The sequence below is a fragment of the Haliaeetus albicilla genome, chromosome 18 (genome assembly GCF_947461875.1).
Source record: "Haliaeetus albicilla chromosome 18, bHalAlb1.1, whole genome shotgun sequence".
NCBI classification, from domain to species: Eukaryota; Metazoa; Chordata; class Aves; order Accipitriformes; family Accipitridae; genus Haliaeetus; species Haliaeetus albicilla.
The window spans coordinates 24,070,496-24,090,564 of record NC_091500.1 but is presented as its reverse complement, the minus strand read 5'-3'; the positions used below and the strand labels follow the sequence as shown (position 1 = coordinate 24,090,564).

Sequence of the window (20,069 nt, the reverse complement as noted above, 5' to 3'; positions counted from 1 at the left end):
ACTTGTTCTGTTCTCATTGATTGATGAGAATAACTAGTCCCTGATTGTTCTTTAATATATTTTTATTCATTTGGAGACCATTATCCTATCTTCCCTCATTAACCAAGAATATATGATAACTATGATAGAACTGATTAATACTCACTATGGGAGTTTCATAACATGAAAAATATTAAAAGGTCATATCTCTTGAGGTATCTTGCTCTAAGTATTTTTCTTATGTAGTAGGTTTTTAATGTCTAAAATTATTTTTTTCACTTTTTGATAACAGCATTTTGAAAAAACCCACAATATTTTTCATTCTTTTAAAAATGGCAGTTCATTAGCAATTTTTTTTCTTTATAATGTGTGTGTTGGTCCATGTCAGGTTAGTGGAGAAAATAGTCTGAATATATCTATTAAGACTGTCTTTTCCTCTGCTCTCTTTTGTATTTAACATCAAGACAATATGTAGCATGCCTGGAACTTTTCTAGTGGTCTGATCACTTTGTTTTCTTTTGAAAAATTCTGTTGAAACTGCTTCAAGTTCCCAATGAATAGTTTTGTTTTCTTTCTTATGCATTTAAATTTAATGGAACCAGATTATCAATAATAGATCTGGGAGAAGAATTATCATAGTTACTACATTTTTAAGCATTGTCATTTCATGACATGAAATCACATTCTTAGAAATTCGTCTCTAGTGCAGCTCTACTGAAGTCATTTTTTCTACCACCTGCCAGCAAACTTAAATGAGAAAGATAATGGCATATTTATAGCCTCTCAATACAGTGCCATGTAGAGATTCCTGAGCTAGCTGTCAACAAGTTGATATTTAAATATGGCACATTGCAGTGCCTTGCAGAGATACTTGCTTGTGTCCCTGTGGCCACAGTAGCAATGTGCTTTGCTAGGCTAATTAGTTCTACCTCTCATCACGATGAGTTTGTTGGGGCAGAAGGCAATGCTGATGTGGCTATACGGTTTCCAGTGATGGATATAACTCAGAATAGCTTGTTCAGAGCTAGCTTAGGTATTTCCCTCTATTGCTGCATTTTGCAATTAATATATGTCATATCCTGTATGGTCCAAAACAGCGTACCTTTATTTAGGTTAGTAGAAGTGCACTGATCTATCAACAGCAGGTAGAGGTACGTCATCAAACTTTACGCAGAAACTGTATAAAGATTGGCAAGACAACTTTTAGAGAAATAGTATTTGCTAAGGCACAGGTCTCTGGTTACTTTATAAGGCAGCTTCAGAGTGCAAACCAAAATAGTGACTACACCTAACTGACTACATTGAAAATTGTGGTACTTCAGCAGCTGGATGATGATCAGTATAGGCATCCAGTCATTCCCACTTAGTCATACTGTTAGGAAATCCCCATCTGTATTCTAAACCAGAGAACCCATATATGTACCATGAATATAATTATTAAAGGCTTTTGAACTTGAAAACACTGTATTAAGGCTGCTCACACTGAATAGCATTCATTTAACACAGCAAATATTCTTCAATTATTTCTTTTTTATCCCTGAAATAAATCAACAAAATTCTGTCATTGAAAATAGATGGAAATGTCAACTTTTACCTAATATTCAGGAAAGCATCATATGACAGATCAGCACACAGAAGTTGAGTATTTATTTCCTTATATAGACAAACTCTGAAATAATAATAAAAATATCAGACTCAAGAACACCTAAGTCATGCTGCTGACTTCCATGAACATCATCTGAAGAGCTGCCTGCTAGGTAAGGTACGGAAACTGAAACTCAACTTCAGGAAAAATGAAGCAAACTAAAATACATTGAGTCATTCCTCTGATCGCCCAATGGCTAAAAAATGCAGTGTGGCATGTGGTGCTGCAAACTAATTTCATGATCACTAATAAGGGAAGATTCTTACCTCTTCATGTGTAGTAGTTCTTTATTTGTAATTGTACTCTTTTAGCTCCTTTATTTGAGAATTTGGAAAGAAAACATATATTCTAAATTGTAACAAGTAGTGTATTAAACAGATTTTACAAAACCCAGGGTGAAGCACGAGAAATGAAATGAAATGTCGTGTTCTAAATTACTTTTTCAAGCAAAAATAGGAATTGACCTCAGCAGTCCTCATCATTTATCCTACACCGTAATCATCAAACACTAACTCTCTAATATGAAAAACAAACAAGCCGTAAAGCATTTTGATGAGGACATGCTGTGTCTAAAGCTCTGCTAATTTGTTCATATTTTGTATATGTATTTATTATTTAGAATTTATTTAGTAATACTCACATAGTTGTAATGTTGTCATTATGGTGACTGAACTGCAATTCTTAAGAAATGGGAAGTTGTCTTAATCTTTATGGTTTGTTGTGGTTTCTATAGCCTCCCTTTTCTACCTTAAATGTCCCAATCAGAAAATATTCTTATTGGACTGGAGGGGGAGAAGGCTGACAACAATTGTATTCAATTTTTAGGTGCTATTTGATTCAGTTTTATTTTTGTGGTTTCATGCAACATAAGAAGAGCTGATCAGGCTGCAGCTGCTCAAACTCAGCAAAAATGAAAGAAGCAGCCTCTTTATTTGAAATAGCTGCTGTGGCCAAGATAATGTTGGTTGAACATGGCTTTTCTAAACTTGAAAAACATAGAGGCAAAGGCGTATGAGCATATGAAAGGGAGAAGTTCAGCTGGAGAAATCATAACCTTCATATGGAAGAAGATGCCATTTCATGTTTGAGAACGTTTTCATTTCAAGATTGGTTTGACATACAGATTTTTTTTTTTTTCTCTTGCATACATGTTATTTTATTATATAGTTAGCCCTCAGATCATTATTTGTGCTTCTAGGGTTTTATTGTGCTGAAGATATTGTGGTCTAGTGCCAGGACACATTTTTTCAGCATCCTGTATTTACCATAAGTGTGTATTTTTTTACATTAAAATGATACTATAATAAGCACACTATCTTTTAACAGAACTGAGTCCTAATGAAGTTATGTATTGTAAATTCATACTACTTGTACATATGTGTATTCCACAGTGAAACTCTGGTGAACTTACATGGGACAGACCATTTTTTAGCTAATAGTTTCACTATGTAGTATGGTGGTGTTTAAAATTATACGAGCTGTACAATGTCAAAGAATGTATAGAATTGCTACCACTCACCAGTAGTGAAAAGAGCTTAAATAAATAATAGATAGAAAAGGACAAGGAGTAGAAACATAATCTCATTCAAAGTAATAGGACCAAATAGAAATTATTTTTTAAAAAATCCACTATTTTTTCAGTGTTTATGGAAAAACCACTCATTTTATATTTCAGTTTGTTTGTACCAAGATTTTTTATTATGCCCTCTAGTGAAAACCTAAAACTGGATGGATAGTTTAAATAGAGATCTGTTAATTATTTCACTGGCAACGATGTGCCAGGTTATTTCCTATTCTTTCCTTGTATATTCACATTCACAGCTGAGTTAAAATATGGAAAGGATTACTTAAACTGGTAGTACTTTAAAACTTCAATGGTTTCTTTGTTCATCTCTGAAGGTTCTTCTGGGCAAAGCCCTTTACTGGTTGCTTTAAGTGGAAATCATACCGGACAACTGAACTTTACAAGCAAAATGAATCAGCTGTATCTTCGCTGGTCAACTGATCATGCAACCAGCAAGAAAGGATTCAAGATCCGTTACTCAGGTAACTGTTAATGATTTCCATTAAATTATACTTCACGGTTACATATACTATTTAGCATCAAACTAGACCTTGTAATACAGTGTCTGTTTCTCTAAAGAGAATTGATTATAATGTACATTTTGAGGATGTGTAATCACTCTATTGCAAGTTCAAAGTAAGCACTCTCCATTGTTTCCCAGTTTGCCAAAGATTTCCAGATTAATACTTCTCCAGTGAATACTTCTGTCTGCAACGTGCTATCTTGTCTTACCAGACCTGGAGCAAGGCCTTTGAAATGTAGTGGGAGGGATAGCCCTTAGATTTACACTAAAGTACTCAAGAGTGAGAATTTTTGATCCTGAAATGGTATATGGTACTCCACCTGCAATTCAGTGCACAATTATTAGGTTTACAATTTCCTTGAGTTGCAGGTCACAACTCTTATTACTATGCTTTTCTTCATGTACAAATAAATGGAAAACCGGGGTGAAAAAAATCCCTCACTTCTTCAACAGGCTGCATGTGAATCTGGTGTTGTGGTGACATGAAAATATGTAAATAGTCTATCTAAATAGTGTTAAAAATTGTCCCTTATTAAGAAAAAAATGAGTTACCAGTATTACAATACTGGATTATACTCTATGTGTAGACATATTGACCCTTATTCAGTTTACAGCCTATTTAAGATGCTTTCACACATACCTCTGCAGACACATTGCTCTTGAAAGACTTGGCTTAGGGATCTTTTACGTGATGTAAATAGTGAGAGAGAGAGAGAGAGAGGTGATAATTACTGTCTGTTCTTAACATTTGCCTTTTCTGTGTTTGGACTTGATTAACAATGTAAAGGTTGTGTATGTTAATTTTGGTGGCTATTAATTGTCAATATAAATTAAGTAGAGAAAGGAATACTAAGAATGTTTTAGAAGAACGTTTTATCATGCACCAGGTATCTCCCATTTAGTCAAGCTAAATGCCATTTAGGGAGATGATTTTCACAGAGCTCACTCCTTTCCTGTACCATCCATGCACTGGCCATCTAACCTTTGGAAAGTTTCTCTTGTAACTGAAACCGAAGATCAGGGCTGAGCTCAGAGTGTAATAATGATCATTGTTTTGGGGACTTAAGAACTATAATCAGAACTATGAGCAATCAGGAAAAAAGCCAGTTAGTAAAAGCATTATCTCCACCTTGCATGCAGCATTTGGAATATTACAAACTGAAGCTGAGGGACAGGGGAGAAGGAAGTTGTTTTCAAGCATACGGGAGATTCATTTAGTTTTTCATAGGGAAAAGGCAATTTCAGGACCTAACAGATGGATTGAGAGTGTGGAAGAAGGAACGAAGATAATCTGTCACATAACCCTCAGATGAGTGGCAGTGAAGGGAGAGGGCCTTCTGCCATGAATTTAAAGTGAGGAAGGAGTATCAGGGTTACAAGAATAGACTTCATATGAAGGATTTATTTTGTAAGTATCAAATTATTAAGGATACTGATTTTTGAGGAATGGGAAATTATTTGACACCTTTGTGTGTATGCAAAACATGTTTTTCAGTAGTGAAGAAGTGGTCTGTCTAATTGCTGGGCTCAATTCATCGATTATTATGGCACTAGCCACAACTAATAATAACACTGGGGGACTGGAGAGAGATACGCAGTCCTTATGGCTATGTTTTAGGAAAAAAACAACTGTTTTGCTTTTTCTGCTTCACTAACAGTCACTGCCTGCATTTTTCTGTAAACTTCTATACATTTTATATGAGATTCAATGGAAATAATCAGCATGAAAGAAGAGTAACAGTGAGAGGCAGCATAAACAATTGGATTTGAATCTTAATGAGGGAAAGCAACATTGTGAAAGTAGGAAAAATACAAGATCCCAAAAAGGCTATTGATACTGTGGCAGCTGTGACTGAGCCAGCAGGCTTCCTCATAATGAAGAACCTATTGAAATGAATTACTGCCCTCCCACAACCCTCCCCTTCTTCCCCAGCTATGTCTGTGCACAAAATTTTGCAAACTGTACTTTTGTCACAACCAGATTTCATTTGTAGATACAAATTTTCTTCACTTTTAAAATGTGCTAGAAGCTTTCAGAAGAAGGCTTAATAATTTCTTTAGCATGCAACTTTACTTGTGCAAGCTATTTGTCTAATGTTACTTGTATGTTTTCTATCTTGTCATTTAAGGCTTTTTGCTAAATCTTAGAAAAGACCTATAGCGTTACGGCAGAGTGGTATTCCTTTAAGGGCTTTAACATATTATAGAGGCACTGGCATGATTTTAATCCAAATAATAAATTTCCTAACTGTAATAACACCTAGGTATTGAATGATGTCTTTCTTAATCTAGTGAGTATCTGTATAGCATAGTGAAACTAGGAGGGGAAGCATCGGTTAAAATTTTTGCAGCTCTAGGGAAGTAAACCCTTTTTTCTTTTAAGGGATGTAGCATGGTAAAAACACTAAAATGGATGCCAAAAATATAAGGAAAAGGTATTGTGTGCTGAAATACTTTTTTTTTTTTTTTTTTATCCTTGCTTGTTGTTTTGTAGTGCTTGAACTGGTGCAGCTGGGTTCCACCAAAACTGTGCAGTTTATTACAGATGGGGAAGATCTGTTAGTACAGAAAGTGGAACTTGCTGAGCCCAGGCTAGGAAACTTACTCTGTAAGAGATGAAAGTTTTAAAATGCTTTGAAAGACACCTGCAGAATATGCTTCTTGGCATTGTTCTCCCTCAATAATTTATAAACCTGCATGCACATTCCTACCCAAGCAAGGTAGAATAAAAGCATAACAAAGAAGAGGTGGGTTATTTTTTTTTAAGTAGTGGTGGAAGGAATGAAAGTGCACTACAGTACTTGGCACATCTGCTGGACGCACGGTGATTTGGGAAGCAGAGGGATACTCTTAGCTTGCTACTTTGCAAGTTGACATTGCCTCTGTAACATTTACAGGCTTTTGTTTGACTTCTGGTTAGTCATTCAAGACTAAATAAGGCAAGTGGTTACTTAGCTAATTTGTAATTGCCTGCCAATAGAACTGTATACATATATATATTAAAAACCCCACCATAGAATTCTATTTTACCTTATGTATTGGGTTTGCCTGGCAAGGTTTTGGTAGCAGGGGGGCTGCAGGGCTGGCATCTGTGAGAAGCTGCTGGAGGCTTCCCTTGTGTCTGGTATAGCCAATGCCAGCCGGCTCCAAGGTGGTCCTGCCTCTGGCCAATGCTGACCCCATTAGTGACACTGGTAGTGCCTCTGGGAGAACAGATTTAAGAAGGGGGGGAAAAAAACCTGCTGCATAACAGCAACTGCAGTCAGCATAGGGGAGTGAGAATACGTGAGAGAAACAACCCCACAGACCCCCAGGTCAGTGCAGAAGGAGGAGGAGGAGATGCTCCAGGCGCCGGAGCAGAGATTCCCCTGCAGCCCGTGGGGAAGACCACGGTGAGGCAGGCTGTCCTCCTGCAGCCCAGGGAGGTCCACGGGGGAGCAGGGGGATGGATGCCCCCCAAGATGGCCGAGACACCATGGGAAAGCCTGTGCTGGAGCAGTCTGTGACTGAAGGACTGCAGCCTGTGGAAGGGACTCATGTTGGAGAAGTTCATGGAGGACTGTCTCCCATGGGAGGGACCCCACAGTGGAGCAGGGGCCGAATGAGGAGTCCTCCCCCTGAGGAGGAAGGAGCGGCAGAGACAAGGGGTGAGGAACTGACCCCAACCCCCATTCCCCGTCCCCCTGTGCCGCCGGGGGGAGGAGGGAGAGAAAACCAGGAGTGGGGTTGAGCTGGGAAGGAAGGGGGAAGGTGTTTTAAGGTTTAGTTTTTATTTCTCATTACTCTACTCTGATTTGATTGGTAATAAATTAAAATAATCTTCCCCAAGTTCAGTCTGTGTTGCCCATGATGGTAACTGGTGAGTGATCTCTCCCTGTCCTTATCTTGACCCACAAGCCTTTCATTATATTTTCTCTCCAGCTGAGGAGGGGAGTGATAGAGCAACTTGCTGGGCACCTGGCGTCCAGCCAAGGTCAACCCACCACACCTTTATTCTGCTCTTTTAACCTCATCTGTTATTGCAAGAAGCTTAATTCTTCACCATTCATGTCATCTTATTTTTAAGCTTTGTACCTGTGAAACAACTGTTCCTATTTCGTCTCTATTTCCATTCAAAAGAAAAGGCTATTGATTGCTTTGGTTTTGTCTTTACATTTTCCAGTAGCTGGTTAGAAGTGACAAGGCAATTGTATGAAGAATTTCATCAGAGTCTTTATAATTGTTTATTCTGTGGTTCCTAAACTTTTAGGTGGTGATTTGCTGTTGTAAATACAGCAGGAAAGTCACAGGATGGAGGGTTATACTGTACTTTGAATCAAGAAAAATATTAACAGGATCATTCATAAATGTTGAACCATCAACCATCAGTAAGAACATCTATACTATAAATAGCAGGTTATTTAGTCAGGTATTTCATTTTTGAAGATGCAGACATTCACAGTTATATCACTAAAGAGGGAATAGGCCTTTGCAAATTTACCTTGCTGTTTTCATACTGTGTACTTGTTAGATTTAAAGATAAACTGCAAAAGAAAAAGAATGACAGCCAGACCCTTTTTTGTTGTCTGGTTGAGTATTGTTGGGTTTTTTATTCCATACATTATAAAATGAAAAATAACATATGGAATGGATGGTCCATTAGTTAAGGAAATGTTTTAGTAATCAGAAGAGATATGGTTAGTTTCCTTGTGTGACCGTACCTAATTACTTAAGCCAGTGTCTGATTTCTTATCTATAAAGTGAGAATGTCTAAAGTGAGAATGATAGTAAACCTCTGCCTTATTGGATATTTAAAGAATAGCAGCACAAAGGACGTAAGATCCCCTGGTAATATGATGATGAGAACAAGTAAGTATCCAAAAGGGAAAGCTAGAAGGAAGCAGTGGACTAAGCTGTGACTTTTTATCTGTCAACAAAAAATCTAGCATGTAAGTGAAATGAAGGCAACATGGGATTTGAAGGAACTTTTTTTTTTTATTTATAATTTTAAACTTAGGACTGTTTCAGTAAATAGTTATAAGTATCTTCTTCATATAAGTTTTTGGACTACTGATCAAAGATACTGCTGGGAAATTAAGTCCTTTGCTAAAATAAATTCGTAGAGAAAATGTCTCATTATTCACTGTGAGACTGAGATTTACAAAATCATCTAGGATGTTTGGACATCCAGTTTCAAAGAACATTAATTTGGAATTGGGAGTTACTTAATTGAACTTCCCTTAGACAGAGTGCCTCAAACAGCAAAAAAAAAAATATCTCAGCATAAATGTTTAAATGTTCCAGCCCATAAGAGAATATGTGTTGTGAAAGGAAAAGTATGCTTGTGCAAATGCAAAATCATTGTTTATCTATGCTGCTGTCCACACATCAGTTGACTAGTGATATGTGATTTAGCTAGGCAGTTATTACCTTGTTGGTCTTCGGTTGCAAGTGACAAATGGACATTGTGATTATAAGTGAGCTGAAAATATTCAGTATGTTGCCTTGCAAAAAACGCTCATGTTTAAGAGGCCTTGAAAGAATGTGGATGCTTTGTCATTTGGAAAAGTAAATTAAATCTGTAAATGTACAGCTACTTCAGGTCACTGGAACAGCTTCATAGAAGTTTATCACATTTTGTGGTAAAACATTGTCATTCCTAGATGAGAGCACTCCTGTGTCATTGCACCTATATCTGCTAAGCCTCATGAAGTTCCAGGACAGATCCTCTCTCAGAAACCAGCTGGGAGAAAAATGGCATTTTTATTCTAGTTGTCCTTGGTACAAGGCTGCAATTTTTTATAAGCACTCAGTAGAGATTCCTGCTTAAACCCAGAATTTTCAGTCTGCTGGCAGTGACTGTAGTTTTTGGTCTGACGTTCTTTAAGCATTTGCTTACACTCCAGATCTTCAGACATTTTTTGCTTATTGCGTTGTGTGTGGTTCTTCAGTTATAATATCAGTTCCTGATCCTAGAAGATATTGTGTTTGCTTAATCCTGGACTCTGAAGGGAGTTCCGTTTAAAGAACAGATTAAAAATTACCAAACTGTAGATTAAGAAGGGAATTTATGGAGTATTACCAATATTCCTTCACTGTCTCAACAAGTGTTAATGTCTTCAACAAGATTTTTCAGAGTTGTAAAATAAAAATCCATCTTCAGAATTCTAGATAATTTGCTTCAAATGCTTTCCTTCTTTTCATCCTATGTATAGCTTAGACATAATAAATTTTCTGAGTATCAAACTATTCATATTTCACTGCCTTTGCAGCACAAAATACTGGGAGTTTTGGTAGGGCTTTTACATGCATAAGAACTACAGGCACTGCTTGCCTGCGTCGTTGCTGGCTTCTGACATACTACCTGCCTGCTGCCACTACTTTAAAATGTCATTAATCAACATTTCTGTAGGAGTAGGAGGTGGATCTGATCTATGTTTTAAATATAAGTTATCCAAACATATATGATTCATATCACCAAATGCACATTATTATGGGTGTTAGAGATACTGTTAACAGTCATGGAATTGTAAAGTTTAGTAATCTGTGGGCACAGCCCCTTTCTGGTATGTGTGATCCTTTCTGTACTGCCCTCTGCTGAACTATTCATTGAACTTCAAGGAATTCACCTCACTTCATGCAGTCCCATTCACCATACCTGGTTTGTCCCAAACCTCACACTCATCCTGGTCAAAATACCTCTGCCAAGCCAGTCTATCTGTGCTCCCGAACCTTTCTGTCTGATCTCCATCCTTCCATCCACCCCTCCCTACAAATCACAGTCTACTTTTAGTGGTTCTCTGGTAGACAATATTAAGATAGTTCTTTATCCAGCTCTTGACAATCTTTCTCTCCCTTCTAGCTTCCCATCTGAATTTCCCTTGCTTCCTCTTTACAGTGTCTCCCCTAATTCATTATCCTCCTCCTTCCTTGCTGCAGTCCATGATCTTCTCTTTCTCTGTCTTCCAATTGATTTTATGTATTTTTATTTCTAGTTTCTTTCCCTGAATCATACATATGTTTTCCTTGCACCACATTTTATTCTGAACATAATCTCAGTCTCTGATACATCCATCCTTTTGATGCCTCTTCTAATAGCTAACCTGGTCCTTCTCTTCCTCTTGTTTCCATCACTGGCTCTTAGCCCCCAATCCCTCCCTCCCTATTTCTTGTCTCAGTGCATAATCTGTCATGACTGTTCTTCCCTTGGGCTCTTAAACCCGGTACCTTGGTGTCAAATATTCTTTCTTACTTTTCTCTAGTTATAGCACATCTCATAGCTTTATTTTCACACTTGAACCTCTGCCGTTATCTTTCACAATGTCAGATGACCACAGAGCTTTACCAAGACATCTCAGTTCCCACATCTCCTCTTCCCTATTTCCTCCAGCCCCATGGATCTGCTGCCATTCACTCAGTGAGACACTTGGGGTGGCAGGAAAAGTAAGCAGTAGTGACAGTAGGTTGAAGTGATGGTTGAGAGCAGCAGATATACAGGAGTCATCAAGGTAGCTGGGGAAGGAGGCTATGGATTTCTATAGGAAATTTGCAATAATAGCCATTAGGAATTAAGTGTATTTGCCAAAGTGATGTTGAAGTAAATTCTGAGAATTATTGCTGTTCTGTGTTCCTGTTGTTTTCTTATATCAATTTCTTCTTCTTAGTTCAAAAGATTTTTTTTACTTGATTTTTTTTCTGAACACCACTTAGGTCACTGGAGAGCTTAAGATATGCCTTTGGGTTCTGGGCATTGTTAATTGTTACAACATAAGCAACAATTATGACTGATAGATTTCCCCTGTGGCCTCCCATGAAATTTTCAGTATTTTGACGTCATTCTGTGTAATTTGGCATCCCGATTGTCCCATATTTCATGCCATTTTAAAGCTGATCTCTTTGGAGGTTCATATATACTATATATTGTTGAAATTAACCACAGCTAAAAAAATGGCAGGAAGTTCCATGGTAATCAGAATGCAAAGTACAACCCATTACGCTCAAAATCTTGTTACGGGTAAAAAACCTATGCTTTATATGTCTAGCCAAGAATTTAGTGTTAGTATAACTGAAATGTTAGCAGTTAATAAAAGAATTACTAGTCTAGATTAAATGGTTATAGGAAAGAAAGAATAAATGAAAGCTACTATACAGAAAAACAGTATGGTTAGAATTGTTATACACAGACTTCCCATTATCTAACCTTTTCCCTGGTGCTATGGTCATGCTTCCATTGCTCCTTGGAAACCCAAGATCGATGGCTTCCGTTTGGTGTTTGTATGTTGGGGGAGATACTGTAGCTCAGCAGCAGCTAGAGTCCTTCAATGGGAAAAGTGTAATGTTGATGATTTCTTCCTCACTCTAGGATCCACTTAGGATCATTTTTGTTCACTAACACATTTTTACACTCTGCTGTTGGTCAAGTTCAAGTTACACATGATTTTACTATACATAGTCCATTTTACGTGTAGTTACTATTTCTTTTCTCTTTGACCTAAGCCTGAAAACAATTTTTGCCCAGCTCTGAGTTATAATTTTTTTAACTGACCACTGGTGAGTTGTGTGTAGCTTTAGATGGTGCACAGCTTGTCACCCTCTTATCATACCATGCCTGTACTCCTCTACACTGTATCCTGTGTCCTCACATCTCAATGCCTCTGCTGTTACACCAGGCCTGTGTTTGTCTACACATCACCATGGTGGAGTCCTAAATATCTTATTCTACACAGAATAATTACTTGTTACAAGTACCTATATAGAGCTATGATTGCACCATAAAAAGATAATAGAAAATTACAATCATAATGCAGAAGTAAAACAAATTAGGCATACCCACCCAGAAGAAAAAATCTGTTAATGCTAAACAAAGTAAAAACAAAGCTGCATGCAGGTCAGAAAAGGTTGAGACAACACAAACCTGAAAAACCTTGGTCTTGAGAACTTGCAAACTCAGTACAAAGTATTTGACCTGTTACTAGCAAAGGCAATACTGCATTACCGGGCTACAGGGTTACACATCATATGGCAAATATTTTCTGTTTAGAATTGCAGTACTGAGGAGATCAATCTGGAGTTTTGTCTGAATGGCATATTATGTTTAGGACTCACCTGCTATTCTTAAGGTCTCCTAGGATATTTAAAATTAATTAGTGCTTAAGAGGCTACTGAAGATGACTTCAGTGGTCTTAACCACTGGACTTTTGGTCTTAACCAGCTTGTCTTGCAATAACAATATAAGTTTTTCTTCAATAGGTTGAAAAGAAAATTAAAGCCATGTTCATTGTGCTTCTTTAGATGTCAAATCCCCTTTTAAATTTAAAGAGTATTTTAGTAATTTATTTCATTTACTTAGGAGTGTAACTGAATGTCACTGTGCTTATAAGAGATACAGAACATGACCCCAGACAACTGTTTTACTGGACCATCGTAGTTTACTGATTTTCATCCTGGTTTTTGGTTTTTTTCTTTTTGATTTAGTTTTTTCAAATAATCCCCCAAGTGAAAGAATATATAAAAATGACATTTCAAGTAGAAATAATGTTGCTTAATTGAGAACTATAATCTGTAGTAGAAACTCAACAGATGGCAACATTTTTCAGCATCTTTAATGTAGGACCTAGTTTTATGCCTTTTGTTGGGTGGCATTTCTTAGAAATATTGACTTTGATACACTGCATCTAAATCTAGACAATTGAAGGAAGCATCTCAGTTAGGAGTCTAATCAACTCCATAGTCTCTCCATAGTCAGTGAACAGAAACATCCATCTTTAGGTGGTAACTGATATCATAGGTGCATCTTAGGGACTTGAAATATATGTACAAAGTAAAAATAAATAGAGAGCTAGATATTGAAAGCTGAAAGAAGGAAATCAAGGATGTGTGCAAGAAACAAAGAATATGAAAAATATTTATAGATATAAACCAAATTCTGTAATTATACACTTGTGAAATAAAACCACAACTTCTACTGGATAATTGTCTATAGAAAATGATATGAACATCATAGTACGCCTAAGACACATTTCAGTATGGTGTAGAGAGTTACTATTGTAGCAGCAGTTACAGTCTCAGTGTGCTTGGTACTGATGTTTAGTTATCAGTGGAGTTCAACACTGTCTTCCCTGTGAAGAATGTTCGTAGGCTTATTGCAGTGGTGGATGTTCAGCCAGGTTTATTTTCTACAAGCCATGGTCCTGCCATGATTATTCTGTAATCTCTGTAAGCTTGACATGGTGCACTGCTGCAAATACGCAGTGACTTGTACATCCATGTGGAGTCAAGGTAATTTTTCATATTGCTTTTATCCAGTGATAAGTGTTTGCATGCAACAAACAGATTTGTGTTAAACTCCACATGTATGTCAAAATATCCTGTACTTTTGCGTGACCTGGATCCAATTTGGGTAATCATAGTCCATCCTTACGTACAGGTATCGCAACCTTGTTTTAAAAAAAACTGGTCTTTATTACTCATTTTTTGACACAATTATAAATTTTGTACTTTTTTTACTTCCTCATCACGTCTAAACATTTCGTCTATATGTCACAAGTTCTTGAGGACCATACTGGTCAGAAAAACCTCGCTGTGGGCAGTATTTGTAGTAGTAGTGATTAAGGTTTAGCAAGGTTTACTTTCATATCAATACTTAGATTTAAACAAGTGCATTCCATCTTACTTCAGATATAGTGTAAATTCAACATTTAAGAAGCTGCACTCACTTAAATTACATTCTTTTCCTAAAAAATTAATACAATTGTCATGTACTATCTTTGCAGGAACATGTATGTAAAAAATTACATGAATTTTAATCTGAAAAAAGTGCGTCTGATGAATCAGTCTATAGTACTTTGTCATGCAAATTTTTAACATATTTGGCAAAATGTTTAATTTTTTACTTAGATGCCTATGTGCACTGGATTTTTTTAATAAAACTGTTCCTAATTAGTTTTGTATATTGTATAGCTCAAAGAGCAGTTTTATATTTACAAATTTATCAATTTTTAAGTAGACTGTTTACTAAGTGTGAGTAAACTTACTGAACAATCTATGTATCCTGATTGCAGCTTCTTCATGTACAATTTCATAAACTGGTTTGTGATTATAAACTGTGTTTTTGAACTTCATGACATTTCTGCAGAAGGAGTCTGAGTCTTCACTGAGGATTCCAAAAGTAATGTAAAGGATTCTGTACTGATTTTAATGGTATTCAAAGTTTGTACATGTCATAAATAATGTGAACTTTGTAAATTAAGTGTGTTTTATATGTTTTTAATAATGTCCCTTTTTTGGCATTTAGCTCCCTATTGCAGCTTAAACCCTATCTTGAGAAACGGTGGAATTGTAAATAAAACAGGTGGTCCCGCTGGAAGTAAAGTTCGCTATTACTGCAAACCTGGGTATAGAATGATTGGTCACAATAATGCGACATGCAGGCGTCACCAAAATGGCATGTACCAGTGGGATTCTCCTGTGCCAATCTGCCATGGTAAGAGAATGTTTTCTTGTTGAATATGCTTCTATAATTTCATTGCAAAGAATATTTTATGGAACAAAGATACAGCATTGTCAATACTGCTGTATGCTGAGAGATACATTGACATCATGAGTTTATCCAAATACGTATTGACTTGTGTACTTAATATGTGCAGAGCTGAAGTATTAAGGAGTAGATTAATGCAGTCAAATACAGACCAAAGTAAAAATATTTTTTCAGTTCTTTTTTATTTAGTAAACTACATACCTCTAAACAGTTCACAGCTCATATTGTTGTATTACGGAACATTTTATAAAAATTCAGTAGTTTTCAGGCATTAATTTGATTATTTTAGAAAATCACTTTATAAGCAGTGCTGTGAAGACATAATTTGTAACTTCTGCCTTTTTTTTTTTTTTTATATCCTGGAGTTAGCCAGGGTCCGCTTTAGCTTGTTCCAGACATCTGTTAAGAGTAGTTACCATTTGTCAAATGTTTATAATTTTCCCTGTCTGAAAAGCCATGCACAAACTGCAAAGAATAGGAGTAACATAAAGTAGTACAAAGCAGTTAAACACAGTTGGTGTTAGTTAAAAATGCTTTTTCACACATTATTCAGTAAACAGTGGGGACTAAGGAGTTGTATGTCAGATAAGATCAGGAATGTGGGGGAGAGGAGAAAGACTGCAAATTCTATCCATATCATATACAGTCTGTTCTACATGTTTTCATTTGTGTCTGCTTCTAGTCTGCTTTGTTTATAGGAAGAAATGTAGTAGCATTCATATTTAAGACTTATCGGAACTTCTGTGATTAAAGCCTGTGTTTCACTGTTCCTAACTTTGTAAGACATTAACAGCAGTGCTTCATGTCTTCTTCAATAAAAGTATTTTGCCTGAGGTTCCATCAAGGATGAATCAGGAATTTCTAAAAACAACATAAGATGGAAGTTCTATTTCGTGCCTTAAAAGGCCAACTGAGATTTGGCATGATGCTTACTCTTCTGTTGAGGGTGTGTTATTTGCAAGAAAAGTAAAAAGCTGCAGAAATTTGGCTACACTTGAATAACTTCAAGGAGTACAGTTCATATTTTTTATACAGAGTGATTTGGTAGCTAAATATTTCTTCAGGGCAAGCATTTTCATGCCTAGATGGGCCATGTGGCTATACCCCTACCAGTCCAGGGAGAAGCTCAGGCTGCCAGTGTGCCACGAGCAGGATCTGTGTATCTGTGCTTCCAGACTCCAGGATGTCTTCTGATCCCATATGCCATAATGTGTTACGGCATATGCTGCTCTTTGACCTTCCTGAAGGTCACCAAATCATGGGACAGTCTGTGTGTGAGCTGGGCATGAGGTAAGTTTAGGGACAAGTGCTGCTTTTGGACTTACCTGAAATGCATTTTAGGTGCAGTTTCTGGTGCTGGCGTAGGCACTGAAAGGACAGAGACGCTTTGCACTAAACAATGTGGAATGATGACTAGGCCTGCAGCTTGGCCAGAAGATCAGGGAAGTAGAGGATGCAATTCTGTTCAAGATTAAGACTAAATTTAAGCATCTGTATGTGAGCTAAAGTTTTGATTAATTTGCTTAAACATAGAAACCTAGTGTCATTGGTGGTGCCCTGAGGTATTTTACCTGTCCTCCGTCTACCAGTCCAGAAAGGCACAAGCTCCTATGCTATATCCACTAGACTTGCAGGATGTCTTGAAGGTCTAAGAATGTCTTGAGTACCTCTAGACAATGGGAGATGGAAACAAGTCAAGCCCCATCTGCCTAAACTCTGTTGTAGTTAATCTAGTCAATACTGTCAGTGAAACTTTGGGAGCTAATCTGCTGACTAGCCAGTAGATGTCTTTTTTTAAAAGGCACTGAAATTTTGGCCTCTTCCTCTGGATCTCAGGTACTTTGAGTGTGTGAGGATAGAGACAATATTCTGTGTGTGCTTGTTTGGCTGGAGGAGTTGGGGCCATAAACTTTAGGAGCCCCTATATCATACTTTTCTTCAGAATTTAAGATCTCATGATTCCTCAGCTCTCAGGAATTACATGCAAATTTACCCCTTATCTTTCTACTGCTTATCCATCCAGATGATATTAACCTGCCACTACTACCACCACTATTGTTCAACCAAATAGCAGAGGTCTGTATGATGAAAATATGATGTTCCAGCACTTCAGAACTCTTAAAAAAACTAGTGTGATGCTTTTTTCTTAGCTTCTCTCTTTTTTTTAGAATAATCTAATTTTAAGTGGTTTTCTTTTACATTTCTAGTTTTAAAATTTTATGTTCACATTTCAATACCAATGGCAGAGAAAGGCTTGCCAATTTGCTATTCTAACTTTGAAAACTATATCTAAACATAATGAGGTGTGTGAAGAGTTCTGATAGAGATAGATAGAGATAGAGTAATAGAGAGAACAGTTCTTTGAATGATTTAAGAAAAAAATCCCCAGTTTTAAGGGCAGAATGGAATAATTCACAGAAAGTGGGAGGAAAAATGTGCAGATATGTGCAGGACTTGACATGAGGTCCCAGGACTTGATCATGGATGACCAGGGGACAAAGAGTCCCAGAAGGTAATAAATTCTGAAAAAAAAATTAAGTAAACTTCAGACACTGTGTCTGTCCTTGTGATTTTATCACTATGTGCAAGAAATAACTGAAATTTTAGCAATGTAGCATGTTCACAAATACATTTTTTCTTTAATTTTAAGCCATATTTATAATTTCAGCAATATAAGTGGCTGTGGGTATGTAGATTTCTGTTACCAGTAGGAAGAAAAAGATTGGAAAGATAGGGAGTGAGTTTAATCTCTACTAGAAATTTCTTATTGATGTAGGATTCTTCAATTTTAATATGTCTCATTTACAACTCACATAATTATTCCAACTTGTATGTCTAGATGAAGCATATATTTTTCAATAAACTCTGAAATGGAAAGTATATTTCTAAATTTATTAAGTATCTGTTATCAAAATACATGCATTCTCTTTGAAAATTAATTAAAATTACACATTTGGTCCAGCTCATGGATTTCATTATCGGATGTTTCCAAATAAAAATGCCTTTGATAAAGTCTAAAATTTCTGTAAAACCAGTCCTGCAGAGTTACAGTTGTACTTAATAACTTAACTGTGTCAGAATTAATGTTTGAAATCAAATTTGATTGTATTATAAAAAAAGGGGAGGTTTTTTTCATGTTTAATATAACAATGCCAATGTTAATATGAACACATCTCTAATATGGGTTAATCTGGTAGGGTCAGAAGATATTTTTCAATTCCAATCTTATGAAGTGCAGACGGATGTAATAATGTCCTGGACAATGTATAAAGGACTTGACTCCTATCTCGGAAATGAGAACTTATTGTTACTGCTTTTAGTACATTTGTGAAGGAAAAAGAGAAACATGAATCGTGCTACATTCAAAATATTTATAAGCAGAAAAAAAACCCAATTCTTACACAATAGCAGTAAATAGCTGCTGAGAGGAAATAGCATAAGCACCAATGATCCTGGCAACCACATATGTCAACCACTGCTTAGCTCATGTCCAGCTCCCCATGCTGGGGAGAGAAGGAGTAGAAGGCTGAGGCTCAGGGATGAATAGATGATAAGAGAAAAAAAAAAAAAAAGAAAAAAGCTTGGCAAGAAGAGAGGTTAGAATAAAAAACTGAAAGCAAGTTGTCAGTGTCAATATGGATCAGGAGTGCTGGGCTGCAGGTATCCGAGACTGAGACATGGTGGCAGCGAGAGAGTGAGAATGGCTGTGTTCCTCTGAGAGGCATGAGCAAATACATCTCTTTATCCCACCTGTTCTTCATATACAGGACTCAGCCTTTGACTCTGTTCTTCCCAATTTTCTCCCATTCATTTGTAAAAGAGTTAAAAATAATTTTAAAGAGTCTTGAAGAACACTTGGCTGCTCTTCACCATTTGAGTTACTCCCTAGTAGGTTTGTAAAAGAAAACTGGAGGTACCAACAGTAAGGAAGAAGTTCTCTAGTCTGGATTGTAGGTACTTGGAAAGGCTCAAAACCTGTGGCAGACTCATGATAAAAATACAGCTGATGCCAACATTTCCTGCTTGAAATCCTGATTCAAAGTACTGTTGTTATTGGTACCTCTGTGCTTGCTGAAGCGGATAGAACCACAATGCAGAGCTAGAGATCCTTGTAGTTTTTGCTGTGCTGAGCAAAGCTTATTTGACGACCATAACTGGGTTCCATCTCTGCCCAGGGATTGAAGAGTGATGAAATTTTTTTAGGGAAATATCCATTTGCAGTTTGTGCAAGAACCATGAGTCTGGGACCACCAAACTGCTTTTTCATAAAATTAGCTGTTCTGTGTGTTTGAGCATGGAATTAAACTTGGGCCTTTCACTTTTTTGATAAATGTTATTATGCAAAAAATGTCCCTCTTAGCACCCAGTCTTAAAAGAAAAATGTGAGGTAAGTAGCAGAGTTTAGAAGTTCCAAATCCCAGTTTCCTCTTAAAATGTATTCTAAACCTATGATCATATTTCAAATTATAAAACAGTAAGAGAAGTATAGTACTTTAGATTAAAATAAAAACAGAAGTTTGAGCAGAAACCTGGTAACAGTCTTCTAATATGCTAGAAGTAGCTCCAAAGAGGAATGAAATAATCATCTGTGTTCTTTCCAGATAGAGGAATTACAGCTAAGTTTACTTCAAGAGGATCTTAAGTTAGACTTTTCCTTATTTTTTTCTTCTTTTCGCAGAGGGGCTAGTGAAACACTGGAATAGGTTGCTTGTGGAGAATGTGGAATTTTCATCACTGGAGGTCTTTCAAGAACAAATTAGATGATCATCGGTCAAGTATAATTTTGGCCTGTGAAAGCAGAGTAGACTAGATGACCATCCATAACCGTTTTTTACACCCACAG

At 36.7% G+C, this 20,069-nt stretch overlaps 1 protein-coding gene across 1 annotated transcript in view; it reads left to right on the top strand.

Annotated features, from left to right (window-relative positions):
• The window catches only part of CSMD1 (CUB and Sushi multiple domains 1), a 1,233,014-nt gene that overhangs the window by 1,113,885 nt on the left and 99,060 nt on the right, over positions 1–20,069 (top strand). Inside the window, exons 48-49 of the mRNA XM_069805938.1 lie at positions 3,524–3,670; positions 14,984–15,172. Of these exons, the coding sequence (XP_069662039.1) occupies positions 3,524–3,670; positions 14,984–15,172 (336 nt within the window). The remainder of the gene's footprint in view (positions 1–3,523; positions 3,671–14,983; positions 15,173–20,069) is intronic.